The 24,839-nt window shown below is 48.9% G+C and overlaps 2 protein-coding genes across 2 annotated transcripts; both read right to left on the reverse strand.

Annotated features, from left to right (window-relative positions):
* Positions 1–911: 911 nt before the first annotated feature.
* On the reverse strand, positions 912–21,612 carry LOC124680807 (purple acid phosphatase 23-like). Its single transcript, XM_047215846.1, has 8 exons — positions 21,535–21,612; positions 21,224–21,364; positions 15,357–15,826; positions 6,126–6,515; positions 2,190–2,413; positions 1,920–2,110; positions 1,178–1,459; positions 912–1,043 (listed from the first exon to the last, which is right to left on the reverse strand). The coding sequence occupies exons 1-8, from the start codon at positions 21,610–21,612 to the stop codon at positions 912–914; spliced, it is 1,908 nt and encodes a 635-aa protein (XP_047071802.1).
* A 680-nt stretch (positions 21,613–22,292) lies between these two features.
* LOC124680823 (sugar transport protein 8-like) lies at positions 22,293–24,089 on the reverse strand. Its single transcript, XM_047215865.1, has 3 exons — positions 23,945–24,089; positions 22,891–23,846; positions 22,293–22,792 (listed from the first exon to the last, which is right to left on the reverse strand). The coding sequence occupies exons 1-3, from the start codon at positions 24,087–24,089 to the stop codon at positions 22,352–22,354; spliced, it is 1,542 nt and encodes a 513-aa protein (XP_047071821.1). The 3' UTR covers positions 22,293–22,351.
* Positions 24,090–24,839: the final 750 nt, after the last annotated feature.

A 24,839-nucleotide genomic window follows, 5' to 3' on the forward strand; every position in this document is an offset into this window, starting at 1 on the left:
ATTATTTAACTTTTTTTATTGTATTGAAGCTGTGGATGGGAGCCAGCTGGCCCCCATTTCCATGAACGCGCCAGCAGCTCCCCATATAGGCAAAAACAAAAAAGAACTCATACGTCGAGCTAAATATTTCCTGCCGAGTTTTGTTGGGAAATTCCGGATCCACGATGCATGAAAAGAGCGACGGGAAAATGGATACACCAACAAAATGGCGAACGATGATGAACCAAGCGGCTCCTTAGTTGACGAATATCTCCTAAGCATTACCAGAACTAGAGATGGTTGTCAGGACCTATTTACCCGACATGGAGGATGCCCTAGTCTTTGCACCAAGACACCCTAACTTTACAACTAGCATCAAGAGTGTGTCCTTATCTTTAGCGACATAATGTTTTCTGTCGGGTTTGTTTCTGTTTTGGTGTTTGGTGCAGTTTGGATGTGTACATCCCCGGACCGAGGACTTGAACTCTTTTGTGGTTGTAACACCTAGATATATTGCCACTAATTATTATTTAACAAATCTTCTATTAAAATAAATAAATAGATACAACAACACCAACACTACCCAAAAGGTAAGCTATAATCTTGCCACAACACTATGGCTTCTTGCCCACTCAAAGCTAGGAGTAGGAACCAAAATGGTCTTTGAAAACTGTACTGATTAATCATGCATGTAGTTCAAAAGAGATATTTTTTCAAAGAGTACGCCCTAGTCTCTACATCAATCGATGCATAGTCTTTATCTAGATTGTATTCATAGTCCAAACGGGATGGATACTTATAGCAGCTTGCTTAGCGTCTGGGCTGCTACTCAATAACGAAGAGGGGCACCCTGCATCGGGACTGCCCCATACAACATTTCAACACAAAAAACTAAGTGGAATTATTGTAAAATTATCACCATTCGGGTGAAGTCACACACTCCTAGACTGAATTAGACACTCTTTGGGTTGCCGTACTATGTAGATCTGATCCCCTACACTGTCTTCTCCATATGTATCCTGGTTACGGTGCCATGTCCACAAGGCATATGTCGAATTCACAACCTGTATGAACTCTAGCATGTGACGATGATGATGAGAAGGAGAGAGTCAAGTATGCATATCAGCATATGCAGTTCCTTGTAAGCACAGAAAAGCAATAGGTGATGAGAATTAGATAGTCAAGTAACTTAATTTACCTCTAAAATCCCATGGCCGAAACTGCTTTCCCGGAACGCGCTCCATTCCGGCTGTCTCTGCCAGCAAAACCTCCCCTTCGCAGGACCTGATGTGAAGTTCAGATGGCAGATCCCACCAAATTCAGGGGTGTTGTCACCTGGGGAGGGACACTTTCCAGGATCATCCGCATGATCAATGTCGATTTTCTCAATGTTACCGCCATCTCCGATCGTAATGTAAACCGGTCCACAGGTGTCGAGCGTGTAATTGAATACCCGGTTCATCCTTTCGTATGCGTGTACCTTAATCAACCAATAAATTTAATCAAGTAAATCAGATTTGGATGAAACAAACATGGAGAATCAAGTAAATCAAGAGGTTTTTGGATTTAATTTACCATGGATGTGTTGTGGTTATATGTCCTCTTTAGATGAATAGTAAATAATACTACATCCGTTTCAAAACATAAGCTGTTTTAGAAAGCTAAGCTAACTTTCTAAGAAAGCTTTTACTCCCTCCTTCCCATGAAATATGTCAGAAGTTTATTTGAATTGAAATGTATCTAGACAGTAGTTTCATGAGACGGAAGGAGTAATTTAGAACGGAGATAACAGATCTTAAAGACAGTCTTTTGATTCTTTCTTACAGTGATCAAGGTTGTTTCTCTCTTACTGCATTTGGATAAGTAAAATGGGCAGGTTCTTTCTTCAGGGTGATGAAACCATTTGACAAAGTAAATGAATAATGTGCTGACAGACTTACATGTCCTGAGAAGACAATGTCGACGCCATGTTGGTACAGGAGCCCTTCCATTTGCTGCCTCATGCACTCGAACTCCTGGTAGTGCGAGGCGTAGCTGTTATACCAGGGCGAGTGCCAAGAAGCAACGACCCACGGGGTGACTACTCGATCGACTCTCCGCAGATCCTTCTCTAACCACGAGTACTGAGCTCCTACATATATATATATGTAGATCATTTTTTTCACTCATGCACGAGGATCGGCGGTGATGAATCAACTCAATAATTATACCTGTGCGATTGTAGTCGACGTACGCGCCGAGCATGATAAAATGGATACCGCCAGCGTCGAAGGAGTAGTAGAACTCTGTGTTGGAAGCAGACTCCTCAGCCGGCACGGCGAAGCGTGCCGAGTAGGAGGCAAACGTCACTGCGCCGTCGTGCCCCTGCGGCTCCATCTCGTGGTTCCCTTCAATGACCATCATCGGGACCCTCGACGCAAGCGGTTCCATGAATCTGATCGAGTCCAGCACGCAAGCACAAGCACAATCAAAACGTGATACAGAGAACCCGCTCGGTCGAAAAGGAAGAAATCAACGGTGACGCCATTGGTCGATGATCGACATGAAAGTTAGCAATTTACTGGTCTCATTTCCCCCCCTGTTAGCTCTCAACTCTCTACAGTAGCTGGTCATCCACCTCCCTTGACCGGGCCGACCCGGAGCCACTCCGCCGGAATAGCCGGCCGGAGGCGGTGAAGGTGACGCGCCGGAGTAGTCTAGGTGTAGATCTTAGGTTTGCTTTGTGTGCTTGTGGCGTATGCCACCGTTTGGGCGCATGCCCCTTAGTGGAGGCGTCGGCCGGGATCTCCGCCGCCAGATCCAGGCCATCTTAGGGCTGCTGCTGCTTCTTCCTCTACTCCGATGGCTGGAGGGAGGAGACGCATCGAGCAGCATCGCCTTCCCCAATAAGCTGGTGGCTACAGGTTCCTCTTCTTCCCTGGATCTCAGCACAAGTGATGCACTCCTGGCCGGCCGTGGTGGCGTGGGGGAGAGCGGTCCTGGTGCTGTGAGGTGTGTCTCTTCTTCTCTCCTGGCCGGCCATGGTGGCGAGGAGGAGCAGAGGAAGGGCTCGCCGATTTTGGCCTGTGGGGATGGATCCTGCCTTCTCTGCTGGTGTGGAGGCTGTCCGAGTTCGTCGTTCCCTCTTCTTTCTCTGGTTTGCCGCGGTGGTAAGCTGAGAAGTGACGGGCAAACGGATTGGATGCTTCCTCGTCAGCGCATGCCTGCTGGGTGCTACGGAGTTTCATCTTCGTAGCTCCTTCGTGCGGAACACGCGTCGCTCCTCGTCGACGGCGCGATCCTTGGCCGAAAAGGCAGCCCAACTACAACCTCAATGACAGAGGCCTTTTCTGCTTCATTCGCCGGAGCTCAACGCCTCTCCACCGACAAGTGGTTCCGTCCCCGGAGGAGGGGAGATGGCTGGCGGATGCTAAGCAACGCCGGAAGCGTGCTGCTGGGCATATCGGTGCCGTATCTCGACGGAGACGTCTGGAGATCGCCGGCGTCTGGTGGCGGAGACATCCTTGGGTCTGATTGCTTTTCCTATTCTAGTTCCAGGGTGTTTTTTGTAATTTTCGAGATCCTTTCTTCAAATTCTAGGTTTCTCAGTGCGAGTGATGTAAAAGGGCCTAGATGTAATTTGTGCCCGCCACGTATGCAATGAATTCTCTCTGGGGTCTTCCGGACCCCTCTCTTGTTCAAAAAAAAAAAGGTTAGCAATTTTTTTAGTAATAGTACAATTTTTTCTTTATTTCCACTAATAATACTCGTTTTTAACAAATTTCACAAATAATACACGTCAGGTACTATTTCTCGATTAGTACTTATCGGACAAACATTTCTCGAAAGCTCGTGATTCCGTGCACACTACCCAGGCTAGCTGAACCGGACTAGTTCTAATCGGTCTGTCGTAACCTGATTAGCCAGAGATTCAGCGATTCAGCTTGCTCCTCGCTTTTGGCATCGCTCCAACAGCAGCGCGTGAGCCAGCCCGAGCTCACCGGCAGCTGCTCATGGTGCACAGTGCAACACTATTTGCACGTACTATTATTGTGTAGCATAGGTAGCAGCAACTCCACATCTCACGCCTTGTGGACTGCAGCAGCCTGACAAGATTAATTCATTGAATGGGACCGGCAGTACTTGGAAACGTTTGCTCGATAACTACTCATCGGAAAACAGTACTCTAACGGTGTATTTATTTATGAAATTTATTAAAAATAAGTATTATTTGTGAAAATAACGGTAAAATATATTATTACAAATATGTTTTTCCATATCAGACTGTCCACCGAATTTCGAGTAGTGGGAAACGTTTGCTCGATAACTACTAAGAGCATCTCCAGCGGCGCGACGCATTTCAGCATCCGAAAATGTCCTCGCGCGTCCGTTTGCGTCGGCCGAAATGGTCGAAATCGACCACGCGTCCGTTTGCGTCGAGGGTGGCTCCAGCGGCACGACGCATTTTTTGCTCGAATTTCCATTTTTTTTATAACATGAAAGCATAGTTTACATAGTTGTTCACATGGAAATAAACCCTAAACACATGCGCCTACTGCTTCTCCTCGTCGCTGTCGATCACGATGAGCTCCGGTACCACCCACGGCCAGTTGGGAACCGGCGGAATGTACGTCGGGCGCGTCGGCGGTGCTGGAGGTGGAGGCGCCCAGGGCTGTGGTTGTGGCGGCGGTGGAGGTGCCCAGGGCTGTGGCGGCGGTGGAGGCGCCCAGGGATGTGGTGGCGGTTGAGGAGCCCAGGGGTTGTAAGGCGGCGGTTGTAGCGTGGCCGAGTCCTGTAGCGCCAGTCGTAGTGCTTCATCCTCCGACACGCCCGGCGGCATGAAGCCGGTGGCGTACCGGGGCAGCGGCGGCTGCACAGGTCGGTTGTTCTCGGAGACGAGGACACCGAGCTTCGCGATCTGATCGTCTGTCATGTTGTCCGGGTACTCAAACTTGCGGCCCTCCACCATGGTCAGCTGCCATTCCTGGAAGACGACCGCAACGTAGTCGTCGTTGTCGTCCTTGACCTCCTCGTTGTGGTACGCCAACGCCTCGATGTAGTCGTCGTCGTATTCGTCATCGTCGCCTTCGTCGTCGTACTACGCACGCGTCGGCGCCTGCTGTCTTCGAGGACGAGGTGGCGGCGGTCGAAGGGAAAGTCCCTGTCGCCCATGAAGCCCGCCCTCCTCCTCGGATCCCTCTCGGACACGAGATACGTGCGCCAGCTGTCGGAGTCGATGGTGTACGTCGGATGGGCGTGGAGGTCCGGCGGCAGGTACCACCTCCTTCGCCGGATCTTGGCGGTCCTATCTGGCTCGCGCGCAGGCACGGGAGGGACGGGCACCCGGTGGTAGCTGAGCCGCCAGGCAATTGTACGCCCGACCAGGCGTCGCATGGCGTCCAGTTCCCGTGCATCAGCCTTCCCACGTTGACGGGCAGTCCGCTCCCCCTTCTTGGTGCTGCTGCCGGACGCCTCGAAGTCGTTCTTCTTCCCCATGGTGCTGCGGCGGCGCGCGGTGGTAGAGGTGGGAGTGGAGGTGCAGACGAGGGCAGAAACTATGCCGGTCGACTTTTAAGGCCTGCGGCGCGCGGGATACGATACCATTGAAGGCGGCGCAGAAGCCTAGCCGCCGCCCGCCAGTGCGCGCGGAGAACAGGCGGACGCGGAAGCGCTGACCGCGGAAGCACTGGCCGCAGAAGCGATGCTCTTGATACAGGGTCGCTGCCAGGCGGGCCCGTGGGGGAAGCGAGCGGACGCTCGGCGCGACCGTGCAGCGTCCACGGAGACGCAATCATGCCGCATATTTGCGCTGCGTTTGCGTCGCTGCGGATGCCCCGGACACAATGCGTCGCCCCGCTGGAGCAGGGTGCAGACGCATTTTCGGTCTGCTCGGACGCAAACAGTCGCACATCGTCCTTTTGCGTCGCCCCGTTGGAGATGACCTAATCGGAAAACAGTAACCTGACGGTGTATTTATTTGTGAAATATATTTTTCCATATCAGACTGTCCACCGAATTTCGAGTAGTCGGAAACGTTTGCTCGATAACTACTAATCGGAAAACATTATCCTAACGGTGTATTTATTTGTGAAATTTGTTTAAAACGAGTATTATTTGTGAAAATAACGTAAAAATATATTATTAAAAAAAATTCGCATGAAACTTACCTTGCCCAGCCGTCCCAACGTGGCTGGTAGGATTCCCGGATCGGGGCATCAGGGAAGGAGCAGGAGAAACAGGAGACTCCTGTGCCACCGGTGGTGAGGTACTGGTTGGCGTACGCCATGTCGCCGACCATCAGGATCAGGGAAGGGTCGTTCTTGGCAAGGTGGTCGACGGTGGAGGTGGAGTTGCCGGTGAGGCCCAGGTCCCCGACCACCGCGACGCGGCGAGGGTACGCGTCGGGCGCCGGTGCTGGCAGCGTCCGGAAGGAGCGCTCGTCGCTCAGACCGCCCTCGGGGAGGGAGCCGTCGCCGCAGCGGTAGTAGTAGCGGGTGGACGGCGTCAGGTTGACGAGGCGCACGTGGTGGATGACGCCGGAGGTGTAGTTGAGGAGGGCCAATAGCTCACACACGACGTTTCTCACCGCTATTCGCTGGAAAACGACGTCGTTCGACGAAATAGCTAGCGCACGACAGACTGAACGGCCCAAATAGCCACGGCCCGACACGCCCATTAATAGCGAAGGAATAAACGAATCTGGATTACTTGTGCTGATCTGTTTGAACGCGGGACCCACCGGTCGGCCGTTGCTATGCAGGGCCCATCGCTCGCCAGCTCAGACAAGGACCCAGCACATATCCACGCGGGACCCACCAGTGGACCGTTGCTATGCGGGGCCCACAGCTCGCCAGCTCGGATAAGGACCCGAGCACGGATCCCCTGTTCCTCCGTTCCCTCGTTTCTTCGCCGTTCTTCCTCCGGCTCCCGGCTCCTCCGTTCCCCGGTTCTTCCTCCCGCTCCTCCCGAGCAACGGTCCGTGGCGGCGGCGGCGAGGGATGTCGAGCTCCGCATCCGGCTCACGGAGGTCATGGCCCCGTTACGGAGAAATCGCGATGAGTAGATGCCCCGACCGCCCTCGCGTCGACCTACCGAAGCGGTTGACATGTGTGCGCTCGGAGAGGGGCAACGTCGGTCGCGAGTTCGTCAAATGCGAAAGCAAGCCATACCCGGGCCAGGATGGAAAGGTAGGGTTTCGTCCTGATTTGACTCGATTTGGGAATTTGGATTTGGGAATTTGGGAATTTGGGAATTAGGGTTTCCGATCTTCTTTTCGAGGAATTGGATGAATGCGGCCATTTCGAGTGGATGGATAAGTACATTCGAACTCGAGGACTTAAAGTTGAAGTGCTGCCCCCCCCAATCCAGGCTCCCGCATCTGTTGTGGAGGAGGTGATCTCAAACAGAGCAGTTCGGGAGGATTTTGCGGTGAATGGAGCGCTGAACGGAGAGTTGCAGAAATTGAACAAACAATTGAGCGAAATTGTGCACTTGAAGAAGCAGTCAAACATGATGGCAGGAGCATTCTATATGTGTATTATTGCCATTTATTTGTTGTTTCTATTCCGTTCGGATTAGCAATTTGAATTTAGGAGTTGTGGATTGCGGGGCTGCTGTTTGTAGGATGTTGTTTGTAAAATGAATTCGAATAAAATTAGCTATGAATCTATCAAGTCTGCCCAATCCAAATTCAGTTAGCACATTCCGAAATAGAAAAAGTGACAATTTCATGAGCAGTTCATGGGCTCTATGTTGGGCCCGTTATTGGGCCAAGCCGTGAGTACTACCCGATATATTTTTTGTTTGTCATTTTGGCTTAGTGAATAATTGTTTTTTTTTTGTTTTCGTTTCAATCATATTGCGTCCGTTTTGGCTGTAATATTATTGTGGTGTTGTGATGGATCACGTAGACATATGTGTGTACGTGTCAAGTTAAACAAAAGGCATCTTTCAACAATGGCGGAGCCCGACAAAATTTTGAGAGGGGGCAAATGGTGTGAGTGGGGCATTTCTTATATATATTAGCACATTTTGAATAATTTTTTTCTAAAAACGAACAAATTCTATTGAAGTTTCACATTAGCACATTTCTTATATATTTTAGCACATTTCTTTCAAGTTTGTGTATGGAAAATATTTCTTGTTGGTATTTGGTATTTGGGAGATCATTCAAGTTTGGTGCACACAAAATAAGACAAGTTTGTGTATGGAAGAGTAGACCATATAGACAATAAAATATAGGAAATATAGCAAATATTTCATAATAGGATACATGACTCGATGACACGACTGACTCGATCGATGACACGATGACACTATCGACTCGATGACACGATAACACTACCGACTCGATGACACGATAACACTACCGACTCGATGACATTAAACAACTTGTACGAAACTGCCTCATCGGACTCCTCGTCGCCCTCGCTCCTCGTCGTCGCTCCGCCCTTCACTCCTCGTCGGGATGGATGTAGGGGAGGCTGTGCATGTGCCCGGCGTGCGGGAAGATGTAGTCCCACCGGGTGAAGATGTTGCACATGGTGAAGGCGATGAACTCGCAGCCGCACCAAAATGCTTGGCCGAGCGGATGGTAGGCGTCGAAGGGGTTGGTGAAGGTGACTCGGAGGCCGCTGCCTCCCGGGCGGACCTGCGTGATGTAGAACATCGGCGGCGTGCCCTCTGGGAGGTGCGCGAAGCAGGCCATGAGGAAGAATCTGGCGAACTCGTGCGCAGGCCTCCACCTAGAGATGGACCAGCACCTCAAGGTGTTCTCCACGAGCCTGCCCGGTGGGTACCGCCGCTCGTCGGTGATAGCGGGACGGCGGAACGTCGGGCCGTTGAACCGCATGGTGGGCTACGGCGGAGAGGGGCTACGGCGGCTGAGATGTGTTTTGGAGAAGAAGCTAGGGCAAGAGGCAAGAAGGCAATGGGATGCGGTGTGAGAGATAGAGTTGATTTGGGTGCTTGTTTTATAGCGGGACGGCGGAACGTCGAGTCATCAAAACAATGGTGAATTAATAGCCCTCATAGTACGTGTCACTCACGCGTGTGCCGCTTCGTCGGCCGTGTATTCACGTCGTTCGTGCTCGTCTTTTCCCTCCCGTGATGCCATCTCTCTGAATCGGGCGCCTCACTGTATCGACGCGACGCAGGGCATCTCTCTGAATCGACGCGACGCATGGAATCTCGCATCTCTCTGAATAAAGGTTAGCGGGGAGGCAGGGCATCTCTATGAAAAAACGCGGCGCAGGGCATCTCTGGAAAAATAGCCTCGCTGCGACGTCTGAATGCATGTGGCTGCTGCGCGCGTGCATGCATGGGAGCGGGGCCCACGAAGGATAAAAAAAGAGAGTTTGCATGCGTGTAACGGTTTATAGAGTGCACCACTTTCCAACCCGGCTCCTTACAAATCTAACCAATCAGATTGCAGAACGGCCTATCCATGGATCAGTGTGAGCAACCTTCTAGAAGACAAGATCGCACGGTCGAGGATCAGTGGATGGACGGTCCACGTTGCGAACGAAGGCTCCCACGGATCGCCCACGGTTTTGAAGGTTTTTGAGTGGTTTTGGGTATATTCGACCGTTTGAAGGGTTGCAAAAGCTTTTTCAAAATTTTCAAATTTCAGTAGCTTCACCTTTTAGTGAGGAACAAGGATCTGGGTTTGGAATTTCTTTTCACTTTGCCGTTTTTGCTCGTAAGGTGATCAAACCTTAGGTTAGACGCAATTTTCAAATGAGCATAAAAAATTCAAAAAAAATCAAAAAAATGGAAAACCTGTGCACATTGTCTTCTTAGGTCATATAGCAAGCATTCATGTTGATATATATGGTCTACATACTAGCCAAATGAGAATCCATGTGTTGGGTGCCATATAGTGAACCTCGCCGTACTAAGTCACGAGGGTTTGAAAGGTGATGTTGGGTTGGATCATGAAAACTTCCCAAAACATGGCCATGGCTTCCTTTTGGAGTGACTAAGATGGATCCAAGCTTAGTTTTTCATTTCAATGTGCCAAACTCTTGCTTTTCATGGTCAAAGCTAGGTTTGACCAATTTTCAAATGAGTATAAAAAATTCAAAAAAACTCAAAAAAATGGAAAACCTGTGCACATTGTCTTCTTAGGTCATATAGCAAGCATTCATGTTGATATATATGGTCTACATACTAGCCAAATGAGAATCCATGTGTTGGGTGCCATATAGTGAACCCTGCCGTACTAAGTCACGAGGGTTTGAAAGGTGATGTTGGGTTGGATCATGAAAACTTCCCAAAACATGGCCATGGCTTCCTTTTGGAGTGACTAAGATGGATCCAAGCTTACTTTTTCATTTCAATGTGCCAAACTCTTGCTTTTCATGGTCAAAGCTAGGTTTGACCAATTTTCAAATGAGTATAAAAAATTCAAAAAAAATCAAAAAAATGGAAAACCTGTGCACATTGTCTTCTTAGGTCATATAGCAAGCATTCATGTTGATATATATGGTCTACATACTAGCCAAATGAGAATCCATGTGTTGGGTGCCATATAGTGAACCTCGCAGTACTAAGTCACGAGGGTTTGAAAGGTGATGTTGGGTTGGATCATGAAAACTTCCCAAAACATGGCCATGGCTTCCTTTTGGAGTGACTAAGATGGATCCAAGCTTAGTTTTTCATTTCAATGTGCCAAACTCTTGCTTTTCATGGTCAAAGCTAGGTTTGACCAATTTTCAAATGAGTATAAAAAATTCAAAAAAAATCAAAAAAATGGAAAACCTGTGCACATTGTCTTCTTAGGTCATATAGCAAGCATTCATGTTGATATATATGGTCTACATACTAGCCAAATGAGAATCCATGTGTTGGGTGCCATATAGTGAACCTCGCCAGTACTAAGTCACGAGGGTTTGAAAGGTGATGTTGGGTTGGATCATGAAAACTTCCCAAAACATGGCCATGGCTTCCTTTTGGAGTGACTAAGATGGATCCAAGCTTAGTTTTTCATTTCAATGTGCCAAACTCTTGCTTTTCATGGTCAAAGCTAGGTTTGACCAATTTTCAAATGAGTATAAAAAATTCAAAAAAAATCAAAAAAATGGAAAACCTGTGCACATTGTCTTCTTAGGTCATATAGATGCTAACCCTAGAGTTTGAGGCCAATTGGAGAAGGTCGAAAAATGGTCCAATTAGAAATGGGGCTGTTTGGGCTACCTTTGGGGCTCTTTTTAAGCTCATTTTGGAGAACACATCGCGGTTAATCCAAGTGGCATACCTTTGGAGCATAACATCTACTAAGTGGCATACATGTCACGGTTAATCCAAAAACAGATACAAATAAGTGGCATACATTTGAAATATTTCAAATTATTCAAATTCGGTTCAAATTTAAAAGTGGCGGATACAAATAAGTGGCGAGATACAAGTAAGTGGCATACATGTCACGGTTCAAAGTATACAAATAGCTTCACAAAACACTCATGCTCTTGGTTTTCCTAGCACTTGACCTTTTCTTCTTCTTACCACTAGATGGTGCCGGCACGCCACACAAAACCCTCATGCTCTTGGTTTTCTTCGCATCAGATGGACTTGGCCGCCGCACATCATGTCCTACAGCTTGCAAGATCTTGTGCACATCGTCAACACACGCAGGTTCTTGTTCTCCTTCATTTGATGCCTCAACAGTTGACAGTTTCAGTTCACTTTGCATGACATCTTCCACAACAGCTTCAGGTGGCACAACAGCTTCAGGTGGCACAACAGCTTCAGGTGGCACTTGATCAAGCTGAACCCAATCATCCAAAACTGAGTCATATGGCAGTACATCAAGCCGCACAGAATCAGATGCCACCACAACAGCTTCAGGTGGCACAACAGCTTCAGGTGGCACAACAGCTTCAGGTGGCACTTGATCAAGCTGAACCGAATCAGATGGCACAACATCAGGCACAACAGAAGCAGATCGCATCACATCAAGCAAAACAGAATCAGATCGCATCAGAACATCCAGATCCTGGTGACTTCTCTTTGTACGCCCATTTAGTCTTGCCTTTTTTGTTGGCCAACACTTTTCAAGAACAAGGGGTTCAACAACAGGGAGCTCACTTCCACGCTTTCTTCTGAAAACAGAGTAACATATCAGTATAAAAAAATAAAACAGAGTAACATATCAGCAACAATTTAAACTCACTTACTTTGTCTTTTCCGGAGTGTAACGACATTTGGGAGATCCGAGCTCGGTGACCAAGTTCCCGACACAACTTGCATCTATTTTTGTTGCCTTTCCGAGATCGTTTTGGTTCTACATCTTTCTTTTTCCCCTTCTTACTACTCCTACCTTTCTCAAACCAAGCCTTGTATCTCGCTCACTCTAGGTCTGCCGGGCTTTCTTTTGGCAAGAGGGGGACACATAGAAAACTCAAAATCCACTTCGGGCCACCGAGACTGATCCGTAAGTGCTTGGTATTGGAGTTGCATAGGCAGCCTTGAATCTTGCTACTCGAGTAATATTCATGCGAGATAAGGGTGCATGTTTAATTTTGGTTTGGAAGCCAAGAAGATTATGGCATGGCCACATGGTTTTCCGAGTGTGTTGCCACTCCGGGCAAGTGCAAGTGCAATCCTCAAAATTTTACTGTACTTGTATTAACCACATGCCTCTTACTAAGCTTGGTATCTCTCACTTCACCACCCCACAATGAAGAGGAGTCAACTACCAAATGTGAAAGATTTACGCTTCGTTAACCACCTGTCGCACCACAGCTGGAAGCTTATCCCCTTGCAGAGCATCAGCTAATCTTCTTCTCAATTCCCACAGCCGCATGATCATGATCCTGATTTGGTCAACCATATCATGCACAGGCAAGTCTTTCAAGTCCTTCACCTTGTTGTTAAAACTTTCTCGCAGATTGTTGTTGATGTGATCACACTTGATGGCCGTATTAAATCTCGACCTATACCACAAAAGAGAATGGTATGCATTTAGCCAATGCTCAAACTCGGATCTGCTTGCAAGAACTTTGCGAAGGTGATAATCATGTGTCTCTTTACGGTAAGCTCTGGCTGCTGGCCAAAGTCGCCCAAATTCTTCTCCTCTATGTTTCTTGATCACATTCATCCACATATGACCAAAGCACTCCCTCTGCTCTGCATGTGGAAATACAATTCTGACTGCATTTTCTAGGCCTTTACAAGCATCTGTGTGTATAGCCAAAGGTGTCACCGGCCCAATGCATCTTTTCAACTGCATCATGAACCATGTCCATGAAGCCTCTGTCTCTGATTGAAACATGCCAACAGCAACAGGAAACATCCAGTTGTGTCCATCTAGAGCATTGCATGCTCGCCAATTGACCATTCCACTTTCCGGTCAAAAAAGATGAGTCTATACTCAAATATGGCCGACACCCTGCTTTGAAGCCATCGATGCAAGGCTTTAAAGCCATAAAAAATTTGGAGAAATAAACTTTGCCATCAGGTGCAACCTCGGTATCTATCTCCACAACACTACCAGGTGATCTCTTCTCAACCTCTGCCTTGAAACTATACAGCATCCTGAAGGTATTTGCCCAATCACCATATAGTTCTTTCATTGCCTTCTGTTTTGCCTTCCACACCGTGGTATAATTGAGTTTAATAGGGTATTCCTTTTCCATGTCTACTTTCGGTTGTTTTGCGGTAGTGTTTGGTTTTTTGGCCAAAATTGGAGTGATTTTTTGTGCAACCCAGTGCCTGTGATGTCATGGTTGATACATTCTGTGAGCTTGTAATACAAGTATGTTCATGAGGGATTTGATTAACCCCGATGCTACTTCCATCCGTTTGGCGTCCGGCGGATATGTACCACTTGCAAGGCCTGGCACCCCCATCAAATCCTCTCGCACTTCGCATAAAATTTCTTTTTATCTGTCCACGGGGTCTTGGTGTCAAATTGTTTCTTCACTGCATAAGTCTTGAAACACATCCGAAACTTCAGCCATGGTTGGAAAATATTTTCCAACTTCAATTATAGGGTTATCTCTGTCATACACATTTACCATCTCTTCAACATTTGCATCATCAACATCATCTGCAGCTTCCTTCATCAACTCTGGATCCACATCTTCATAACTATCAGCTGCATCCCTCCCCTTCTTGTTCTTCTTGTTCTTCTTGTCTTTCTCATCTACTGGGAATTCCAAACAGATTGGCCATCTCGGTATCATCCATTGGTGCTATGACCAAATCAGTTTGTTCGGCGAGTTCTACTGAATTCCAGTCAACAACAGCCCCATTTGCAGCACCATCACAGCCCTCTTGTGCATCATCAGCTAACACCGTCGGCTCGGTTACAATGGGCATTATCTGTCTACTTGCAGCCCACTCATCCTCCTCAATCTGAACAGCAAACTTTGATGGCACATATCCAACCGAGTGAATCTGGTTTTAGATCAATAAGCTCGGCCCGAAATGTAGCACTTTCGCGTTCCCACCCCTGTTGCCGATCAATTTCATCAACAAGCGATCCGCCATCCTCAATTCTTGAATACTCGCCCTTACTCTCGTTGTACCATAGCAATGCCACTTCTTGCGCCGGACCCCAAGGAATACTCTCCCCTAATTTCTCCACAACATTCCTCACCGCTTGCTCTTGTTGGAGAACTAGTTCTTGTGGATCCATCTCTTCTAATTCAACCTCCCAACTAACTAATCTGCCATTCTCGATGTTCCTCAAGCTACCATCAGCTAGCTTCGCCGTAGATACAAAGAACTTGATCGACAATTCGAAGCTACGCGGGCGCCGGCCATCTCCCCTGTTTTCGGCGCGCGGGAGTGAGACGAAATGCTACCGAACGAGCTCTAATCAAAAGCTAAATCAGCACGAGGGTGATGGATTACCTCGAATTTGAATCTTCCGGCTCCATCCAATGCGGGGCTGCTGGCCTGCCCGCCCTGCTGCTGCCACCACCGCCGTCGCCGCCCCTCCCCTCAAATGTCCGCGTGTCGGGCAAAATTGGGTCAGATTCGGAAGCTCCTCGCCAAAATTGGGTCGGAGTAATGAGAATGGGCTCCATTTGACTCACCGCCGATGCCGGAACCGCCACGCCCGGGAGGGAAGCTCCGCCGCCGCCGCCGCCGAAGAGGGATCTGCCGTTCAGATGGCGCGCTCCGTTTCGGCACGGTTGGTTCCTGCTCGGTCGGTCGGGGATGGTTTGACTCAACCGGCCTAAAGGAGTGGGTCCCGCAGTCCCTAACCCTAATTCATGACTCCTTAACCAGCCCAAACAAGTGACACGGTCGTTTCATCAACATGGGTGGGTCGGAGCTATTTTGCTGCTCACAGACGTCGTATGGCAGCTATTCCCGTCAACTATGTCGCATGAGAGACAATAGCGGTGAGAAACGTCGCGTGTGAGCTATTTGCCCAGTTGAGGAGGCCCGGGTACGGGTACAGCTGGCTGTACACCTCCGCCGAGCCGGTAGCCACGCGCGGGTGGTGGCCGGCACGCTCGCCGTACCAGACCTCGCTGCGGACGGCGGCGGGGTCGAGCGGGGTGAGGTGGGAGCCCACCTGGGCGCGGCCGGTCACCCAGGAGACCCAGAGCGAGGTGGGCTCGGCGGAGGCGGCGAGCGTGATCTGCTCCGGGCACGGCGGGCGGGCGCGCGGGGCCAACCGGGGATCGGAGAGCGGGACGTCCGCGCTGCCCTGCCGGAGCGAGCGGTCGAATGCGCGGGTGACCGGCGTGAACAGCCCGTCCAGCGTGGTCGGAATGCCGCCGCCATCGACGAGATGGGAAGCGAACTGCTGGCATGGTAGCAGCAAGAGGAGGAGCTGGAGGAGGCAATGGTGGTAGAGGTGGCGGGCATGGGTGCTGCCTCTGGCCATGGATGACAATGCGCAGCGCACCTACCTAGGAGGAATCGGACTATCAGAGGGCGGAGCGGATGCTTCACTGGATATTCCATGCATATACGCCATATTCTCGGTTGTGCACGTCTCTTGAACAAGAAAAGAAAAGATGCAGGCGACGTGCAGTTCCTGACGTGTATATCTTATTATTATTAACAAAAGGTAAATAAACTATACGGTTCATGCATGAACTCTAGCTAATCCTACTAGATGAAGTTATATATAATTACTAGAAAGCGTTGGCACGGCGGCACACTTCGTAAGGTAATCATCAAGTGATCAATAAAAACATAGTAACAATTTTCTCTAATAGAAGAAGCAATAGATAATGTAGCAAATTTTTGTTAAAGTTGCCGTGAAAGAAGGTAGTATTAATCTCATATGGAAGATATTGATATTTTTTCGGATAAAAGAGGCGGCGAATAGTGGAGTATTTTGTTTGTCGCAGTTAACATAGCAGAGTTAAGATTGAGAAATTACTACTAAAGATTATTGCCTATGCACCTTCAAAAATTATCGCCGAATAATTACATAACATTGAAAAAGTACTATTAAACTAGTTGAATGCCCGTGCATTGCTATGGTTCAGCAAAATTTTATTTCGTCGCACTACATGTCAATACAATACAATTGAAAATTTACGTGTATTAAAAGATGTCGCATGATATTTCCAAAACATTGAGGTTTAACTTCACTATAGGAGTATAGGTACAATCCAATAAAGTTGTAACTCAACACTAATTCTAGCAAGCTATAGCTATGTGCGCTTCGCTGTGCCAGTGTGCCGGTGAGATTGGTATAGATCAATGCGATTTTTGAAATGTTTAAGATGTCCAAATGAAATACAATGTTGCAACCTTATACTGCTCAACATTGTTTCTAAAGAATCATAAAGTTGGCAATGGAATGTGAAATAAAACTACTACATGACAAAATCTGATGGCACATTGCACATAAAATAAGTATTTCTATCGCATAATTGCACATATCAAACTTATCATTTTTTAAACTATTTTTCTACAACCAGGTAAAGAAGATCGGAAAGATGCTAGAAGAGATAATGAAGACCAAAATCGTGAATACACATGTATGCCCATCTTCGAGAATGCAAAAGAAAGCAAACTGTCAATTTTGCGCATCAAGTTCTATCATGCAAACAAGAGGTAGTTGAATCGTTGATCTCCGTTACACAAATGTTTCAATATATTACTTCACTTTTTTCCTATAAAAAGAGGCGAAATTGAAATATATATGATAATGCATATTATGGTCTTATGGAATCAACACTGGGATGGTACATACAATCAAATTTACGACCTCGTGGACAACAAAAAAGGAAAACATAAACATTTTCTCTAATATAATGGCAAGTTGAATAAGTTTTTTTTGTCTGAAACTAATAGCAGAAGGAAGTAAATTAGCCTATGTAAGGATTTTTTTTGTCATTGGACCATATTCAGCAAAAGGAGGGAAACTATAAAATGTTTATTCAAAGTCGAGGGGCAAGAGTTATAGAGAGGCTAACCTAGGTTACGGACAAAAAGAATGGAATTTTACCTGCGTATCAATAGCTGAATGAAAAAAACTCGGGGTGCCTCTCTTTTCGCAGATAGCGGTTCCACCTAATTATATACAACCAAGATATCAATCTCTAGAAATAACAAACCGGACAACACAATACTTTGCCGAGTACATGCGGTGTAGCAAGAACCCGCACCTCTACTCACAACGCAACTGAGTCCAAGGCACACTCAAATCCCCTCGCAAAAAGCGCTTTAACTATATGATCATGTGAAACGGGAGAATGGAAAAAAAAACTATTGACTATCTCTCCTTTATGGACTTCAAGATCTTCTAATTTTGCCAACCTATTTCGAAACCAAAATGTGTACGCAAATTTAATATCTTCCTCTACACGTGAAGTAGCTCTTAAATAAAAATCAACCAATATTGTTAAAAAAAAGCTATTTAGGATCTACACCAGAGTGTTATGAGCTAACCTTTTTTTAATGTGGCAACAATTTTAATTCTAAAAAAATATTGATAGCCAGCAGCTCACGTGTTAGTGCACTTACAGTGTACAATTAAAAAGCAATGAAACCTATGAATAAATGACTCAATAATCAATTACAAACTACTCCCTCTTCAACAACTAATGTGGAAAGGTCAATGGCGGATCCAACCGTCACTAAGCATGGGCACGCGCCCAAGCTTCTGGCCTGCGATGCAGCTTATCTTGATGAAAATATGATGAATATTTTGATAAAATTAAAGATTGACAGATCTTATAGTGTGTCATCTTGGTTCCGCTATGAAAGGAGAGAGTAACATATCTAAACAGGCTTTAAAATGCTATATATGTAAGAAAACTCTCATTGTATGTGTAACACAATAGTTAGACCAAAAAAAACTACTACCTCCCTCCGGTTCATATTAATTGACTCTAATATGGATGTATCTAGATACATTTTAGTTCTAGATACATTCATATTGAAATCAATTAATATGAATCGGAGTATTAATTTTTTTTGCTATTGTAAGGGTTACTCCATGCTGCCATACCCTTCAGTTCCGAACATGGTTGGTCGTGACATTCTGATTGACACTCAATGTTAGGACATGGAACCTGATAAATAGAAAGGGTTATAAGGATGCGAGTGAAATAACCATATGTAATCATGGAAATGATAGAGTACACTATGAAAAAGCCGTTCATCTAGGAAGCAATAGCATCCGCTGTAGTAGTCACCATATGAAGTCCATTTGCATCTGGTTCCTAGTTGTCATTAGGGCATCTCCAGCGGCGCGACGCAAACGGAAGCTGAGCGACCGTTTGTGTCCGCCGTGACCGGAAATGCGTCTGGCACCACCTCCAGCAGGGCAACGCAAAGTGACCGGACCGTCCGCGGAGACGCAAACTTAGCCCAAATATGCCAGGTTTGCGTCTCCGCGGTCGCGGAATCTGTCCGCCTTGGGTGCATCCGGACCCGGTCGGCAGTGAGTAGTTAAGTAAAAGATTTTTTCATTACTATTGATTGACCAAAAGGACCATCTCTACAGAGATGGTTAGTCGAGTTAACCTAAAACTACAACGGCCGTACCTACTCGCCGTCGCGCGGCCTACACCGGCCTCGGTTACTCGCAGTCGCGCGCCCTACTACTGGCCGCCGGAAGGGCCGGAGCCGTCGTTGAAGCGGGAGCGCTTCACGCCCTCCGCGCACCGCGCACGCCGGCGAACGGACATCTCGTCCTGCCGCCTGCGCCGTTCGAGGGCCTTGGCCAGGGCGCTGTCCCGCAGGGCCGCCGCCTGGGCCGCCGCCACCTTGGCAACCGCCGCCTCCGCCGCCTGGGCCTCCTCCTCCTCCGCTGCCGCCTGGACCGCCGCCACCGCCGCATCCTCGTTCGCCTGGGCCACCGCCTGCATCGCCGCCACGTCAGCGACGAAGCGGGCCCTGTCCCTAGCCGCCGCCACCGCTTCGTCCCTGGCGGTGATGGCGGCCTCTAGCTCGCGGTTCTCCTGCTCGACCCGCACGGGAGAAGGGCCCCTACGCTGGAGCGAGTCCAGGTCGGAGCACATGAACCCCCGAGCCATGGCCATCGCATAGTTGTGGGCTTCCTCCTCCGCCACCCAAGTCTGATGGCGCTGGGCGTCCCCAGCCAGGGACTCGAAGGACGCGAGCAGAACACGCTGGTCGCTGGTGCACTCGAAGCGCATGGGCACGGGGGGGAGGGGGGTCGTCGTCCATGATGTCGTGGATGACGGCGTCGGCCGGAGGGCCCGCGATGGCCGCCCGCGCCTCCGCGAGCTCGGCCCTGGCGTCGGCGAGCTCGGCCATGGCGTTGGCGATCTCCGCCCTGGTCGCCGCGAGGCGCCCTTCCGCGCGCTCTGCCGCCTCCGCCTCCGCGACCTCCGCCTCCGCCGCCGCCTCCAGGTCCAGCTGATGGGCCTCAATGCCGGCGGCGGCTACCTCCTCCTCCTCCGGGTGGAGCTGGCGGCACATGTGAACAACGTGCTCCCAACTCATGTGGTCGGCCATGGATGGATGGTAGATTTAGCTTGAGGTGTGCCCGTCGCCCCCGCCGGTGTCCACCATATATAGCCACGGCGGGGCGGGAAACGGCGTTGGCGCGCAGGACGTTTCCCGCGCGCGCGAAACGCCGGTGAAACTTGCCAATGTATTGGGCACGCGCGGGAACTATCGTCATCGCGCGGGAACAGTTAATCGCCGGCGGCACTCCTCGACGGGACGTAAAACGCTATTAGCGAGCTTGACGTTGTCCCCGGTTAAAAATGCGTCCGCACCGTGGAGGTACCGCAGACGCAAACGGTCGCCCTGGGCAACATCGCGTCCGCGGGCCGACGCAAACGGATATTTCGGACGTCCGAAATGCGTCGGCCCGCTGAGGTGCCCTTAGAATAGAAGACTTGCTTGACACACTCAGAACATCATAAGTACTATGACTGCAGAATAAATTGCAGTTCACTCTTGCATGGTAAATTCACAGAAATAGTTGCCAATACTCATTCATGAACTGCCTGAAGTGTCAATAAAATAGCTACTTATCCTTTACTGTTCGATGGAGTGCATGCAATAAAAATGAATATTTCTTCGAAATCTTTAACAATTAATCAATGGAAAAGAGGATACAGCCCGCAACTCGCCGCAGCAAGTTGATCACCAGCTGGTCGTCCAAGCCGGCTTTGCCGCCACCGACCTGTATCTCGGTGTACCTGGCTCATTGCCATTGTCACAAGAGACGAGTGATAGCCAAGATCGTAGGAGCAAAATATTTTTTTTTAGAACAGAGAACTTTATATATTAAGGATTGTTACATGAGTCTACATTGCTCATTACAAGTTATTTATCAGAGAGTGGGAGATCATCTCTCAACATTTGGTGTCCACTGGAGCTGGTTAGTTTGGCTAGTGAATCAACAACTATGTGGAGATGGCGTTTTGGCACACGCGTGTATATGCACCCATTATAGAAAATAATAAAAAAAACAATTTTTAAAATGTCAAAAAAATATGACATAAATTTTTTGGTATACATCGTGACATCCTATGTTCGTTCACAAGTTTTTGTGAAAACACAACATTTTGTGTGGTGTGTACAAAAAAGACAAAAAAAATGGCATGTACGTAGTCGTGTTGCAGCATCAAAATTTGTCTTTTTTTACATGAGCCGTAGAAAAATGTTTTTTTCTTTTAAAAACTTGTGTACCAACATAAAATGTCTAGATGTACATGAAAAAATTTAGTATAGAATTTTTTAACACTTTAAAATGTGGATTCACATAATGGGAGCATATGCTTCTATGAGCCAAAGTGCATTTCCCCAACTATGTTTCATTCTCTCTTGGATAGCTTAATGACATACTCATGAAGGTTACCCAGACGTAGTTTTGCCTCTTGGTAAATATTCCAGCACCTAGTTTGTCTTCTCTGTCCTGCTCGCTACCTACTGTCCCTTGGCCACTTGTGCTGATGCAGAAGAAGCTGAAGCTACGGTAGCTCTGTTCGGCCTCAACTGCCTGGCAAGCCCGGGACTCTCAAAGGCTATGGAACTGGATTGTGCAGCTACAGCCTCAATCTCCTCCTCCACATCCATAGAGAAAACGAGACATGTATGTGATTAATTTAGAATTAATTAACGCGAGGATGGGAGGATGATTAGCGGAACTGATGGACTGCCGTGTGGCACCGTCTTGACTGTAACTTGGTGTTGGCCTGCTCCTTCCAAACTCGACAAAAGCCAGACGCCGATCCCGAACGACTGCATCGCCCGACGCGGCGACACCGGACGGGGCTGCGTGCTTCATCGACCTCGCCGGCGGTAGTTGCAGCTGGAATTGCTTGGCTGTTACCGGTGGCTGTGGAGGCTGCTCTGTTGGTGGCGGGGTGAGATTGAAAACTACTGGTTTGTTGGGGAGGATCGAAGAATTGGGTTTGACACGGGAAAAGGCACGACCTTTAGCGATTAGATTACAGCAGTTTGGTTGAGATAAACGAGGTGTACCGATGGTAGCAGAGTATGATATATTTGTTACTCGTTGTTGAGATAAATGAGGTGTCTGTTTTGTAGAGAGTTTGCGGGATAAGGGTGGCATATTGTTCGGGAGTCGCCTGGTTTTTAGTTCCAGTAGTTTGCGGAATAACAACCGTAGGTGGCATGTTATTTGTAAATTGTTCCAAGTGTGACACCGTGAGGCATTCACGAGTCTCATCTTAATAGTAAAGATTGTGTAAAATCTGGCTTGCATGTACTGTCTCCAAGGTGTACCCGTGAATGTTTCAAAAAAATAAAAGCTGTAATGTGAACTCTTGTTAGCCTCAGATCCTGCCGGGTTTAAATAAAAACCGTAGCAGAATCCTCTGACCAAAAGAAGCGTAAATTCCTACTAGCCAGCAGTATTCCAGCGAGTATCGTTTACTCGCATCCCAGAAATTATCACCATCATCATCATATCAAATGATAAATACACAACTGAATCTGGTCTTATCGTCAGCAGCAGCTAGCACTAGCAGTTACTGATCTTGGCGTCGTCGGCGTCACTGAAGTACCTCTTCCAGAACCAGTGCCGCCGCCAAACCATGTCGACCATCTCGTCGATGGGGACGCCCTTGGTCTCCGGCAGCAGCGCGAGCACGAAGACCCCCATGATGACGATGCAGATAGCGAAAAAGAAGAAGATGAAAGCCTTCATGGTGCACATCATGGACAGGAACGCCTGCGCAATGACGAAGGTGAAGAACATGTTGGAGCTCACCGCGAAGGAGAACCCCGCCGTCCGGATCGCCAGCGGGAACGTCTCCGACGGGATCAGCCAGCCGAGTGGACCCCACGACCACGCGAAGCTGGACACGTAGACGCAGATCAGCACCACAATGGCCAGCGCCCACGGGTGGCTAGGGCTGTTGTTCGCCTTCACTTGCACCCACATGATCCCACCCACCGTCACCTGCAATGCAATGCAGATATATAATCTTAGATGAGCACGCGCCATGCATGAGGATTTTAAGAATTTTCGGGTGTTGATTAATTAGTCAGTGCCCGGACCTGGGCGATGAGCATTTGGACGCAGGCTTCCAAGAGCAGCTTTCGGCGGCCGATCTTGTCGACGAGGATGATGGAGACGAGGGTGGAGACGACGTTGACGCCACCAGTCACCACGGCGGAGAGGAGCGATGCGTTGCTCTCGAAGCCCATGGTCTGGAACAGTACGGGAGCGTAGAACATGATGGCGTTGATGCCCGTGAACTGCTGGAAGATCTGCATGACGATGGCGATCACCAGCGGCGGCCGGCTCTCCCGACGCCTAAGTCTCCGGAACGGCTTCTCCTCCGCGCACAGCGCCGCCGCCGTCTCGCACGCGGACTTGATCTCGTCGAACTCATCGTCCACCTCCTCGGTGCCGCGGATTCTCTCCAGCATGGTGCGGCCGGCCTCGCGGTGCCCGCGCTCGACGAGACTCGTGGGCGTCTCGGTGATGATGAGGGATCCGAGGAAGAGCACCGCCGCCGGGACGCCTGCGCCGCCGAGCGAGTACCTCCATCCGGCCGGGTGGATGTTGGAGGTGTAGTAGTTGACGACATTGGCGACCAGGATCCCGATGGTGACGTTGAGCTGGAAGAGGATGTTGAGTGCACCGCGGATGTGCGCTGGCGCGATCTCGGAGAGGAACAACGGCGCCGCCTGGTTGCCGAAGCCGACGCCGATGCCGAGGGAGATGCGTCCGATGATGAGCATGACGATGTTGATGGCGCCAGCGCATAGCCCAGCACCGATGAGGAAGAAGATGGAGGCGGCCTGCATGGTGCGCTTGCGGCCAAATCGTGTGCACACCAGGGATGCCCCGAAGCTGGTGGCGAGCGCGGCCAGGTAGAGAGACGACGTGAAGAGCTGCAGCCGCTGGTCGTCGAACTTGCAGTAGTTGTCCTCCTTGGCACGATGCTTCCGCGCGTACACCGCCGGGAAGAACCTCACCAGGAAATCATCCATGGCCGTCACACCACCTGTGCAAACGTAATATCATCCATCAGATCGAATCACTTGGATGTACTAGATCCGCAATAATAAATCACATCAAAGTGGAGAAGAGACACAACTATACCAGAGATCCCAATGTCGTATCCAAACATGAGCCCACAGGTAGCAGCGATTATTCCACAGATCCATACATACCATGTAATCTTTGCCTTAAATTCTCGGTGGCAGCCGGCGCTGACCTTACCGTCTACTGCAAAACCTCCGGCCATGTTGATGTCCAGCAGAAGACAGTCACGTGTGGAGATAATGAAAGCAACAAGGAGTGCACACGAATATATAGATGGCTGGAGTGTGCGTTGGATGGATAAACATTGGATAATGGCTGATCTGGTTAAGGCTAAAGTAGGCAGTCAAAACGTTCGGCAGCCAACCCACACATCACGGTACATCATTTATTCACACCTGAAGTAGTTATTCTCTCCGGATCGGATTAACCCGCGTACTAGAAATATTGCGCTGTGAAAAACGAGAGGTGGAGCTGTTTTGTCTCGCTGAATGATGAGAAAACAAATGCTGGAGACGAAATATTAGTTGCATGACACTTGCATGTCCGCGTTTTACACCCGCATGATGCGCAAAGAAGGGAAAAGGAAGGGACGGGGCTTGTCTACGCCCAACGGCCATGCGCCATCAGTGCGCCGCTCACATCCAACGACTTGACCGCGTTTTCCTCTGCTAGAGATATTTTCTTTCAAGGAAAAGGTAAGTGAATACGGATTATCGATCATACGGACTCCCTCCGTATTTATCGAGTCAACAAACAACCAGCAGGCGTCGGCCGGCCGGCCGGCGGCTCCCTTGCAGACGGAAGGAGGAGCCGATCACCTGAGCCAAAGGCTGCTAGCACCGCGTCTGTAAGAGCATCCCCACTCGTTTGGGCTCCCCACGCCCAAATCCAGCGAAATTTTCGTCCGGATTGGAGGAAGATTTGGCGTGGGGAGGTCCATTTTCCCAGCCGC

The sequence above is a fragment of the Lolium rigidum genome, unplaced genomic scaffold, assembly GCF_022539505.1.
Source record: "Lolium rigidum isolate FL_2022 unplaced genomic scaffold, APGP_CSIRO_Lrig_0.1 contig_28943_1, whole genome shotgun sequence".
NCBI lineage: Eukaryota > Viridiplantae > Streptophyta > Magnoliopsida > Poales > Poaceae > Lolium > Lolium rigidum.

Coding starts and splice junctions, on each gene's coding strand:
- LOC124680807 (XM_047215846.1), bottom strand. CDS start 21,612: ATGCAGTCGTTCGGGATCGGCGTCTGGCTTTTGTCGAGTTTGGAAGGA. Junction 2,414..6,125: donor CGTTGGGACGGCTGGGCAAG/GTAAGTTTCATG, acceptor GGACTCGATCAG/ATTCATGGAACCGCTTGCGT. Junction 1,460..1,919: donor ACATTGTCTTCTCAGGACAT/GTAAGTCTGTCA, acceptor TGGTTGATTAAG/GTACACGCATACGAAAGGAT.
- LOC124680823 (XM_047215865.1), bottom strand. CDS start 24,089: ATGGCCGGAGGTTTTGCAGTAGACGGTAAGGTCAGCGCCGGCTGCCAC. Junction 23,847..23,944: donor ATACGACATTGGGATCTCTG/GTATAGTTGTGT, acceptor ACGTTTGCACAG/GTGGTGTGACGGCCATGGAT. Junction 22,793..22,890: donor TCCAAATGCTCATCGCCCAG/GTCCGGGCACTG, acceptor ATTGCATTGCAG/GTGACGGTGGGTGGGATCAT.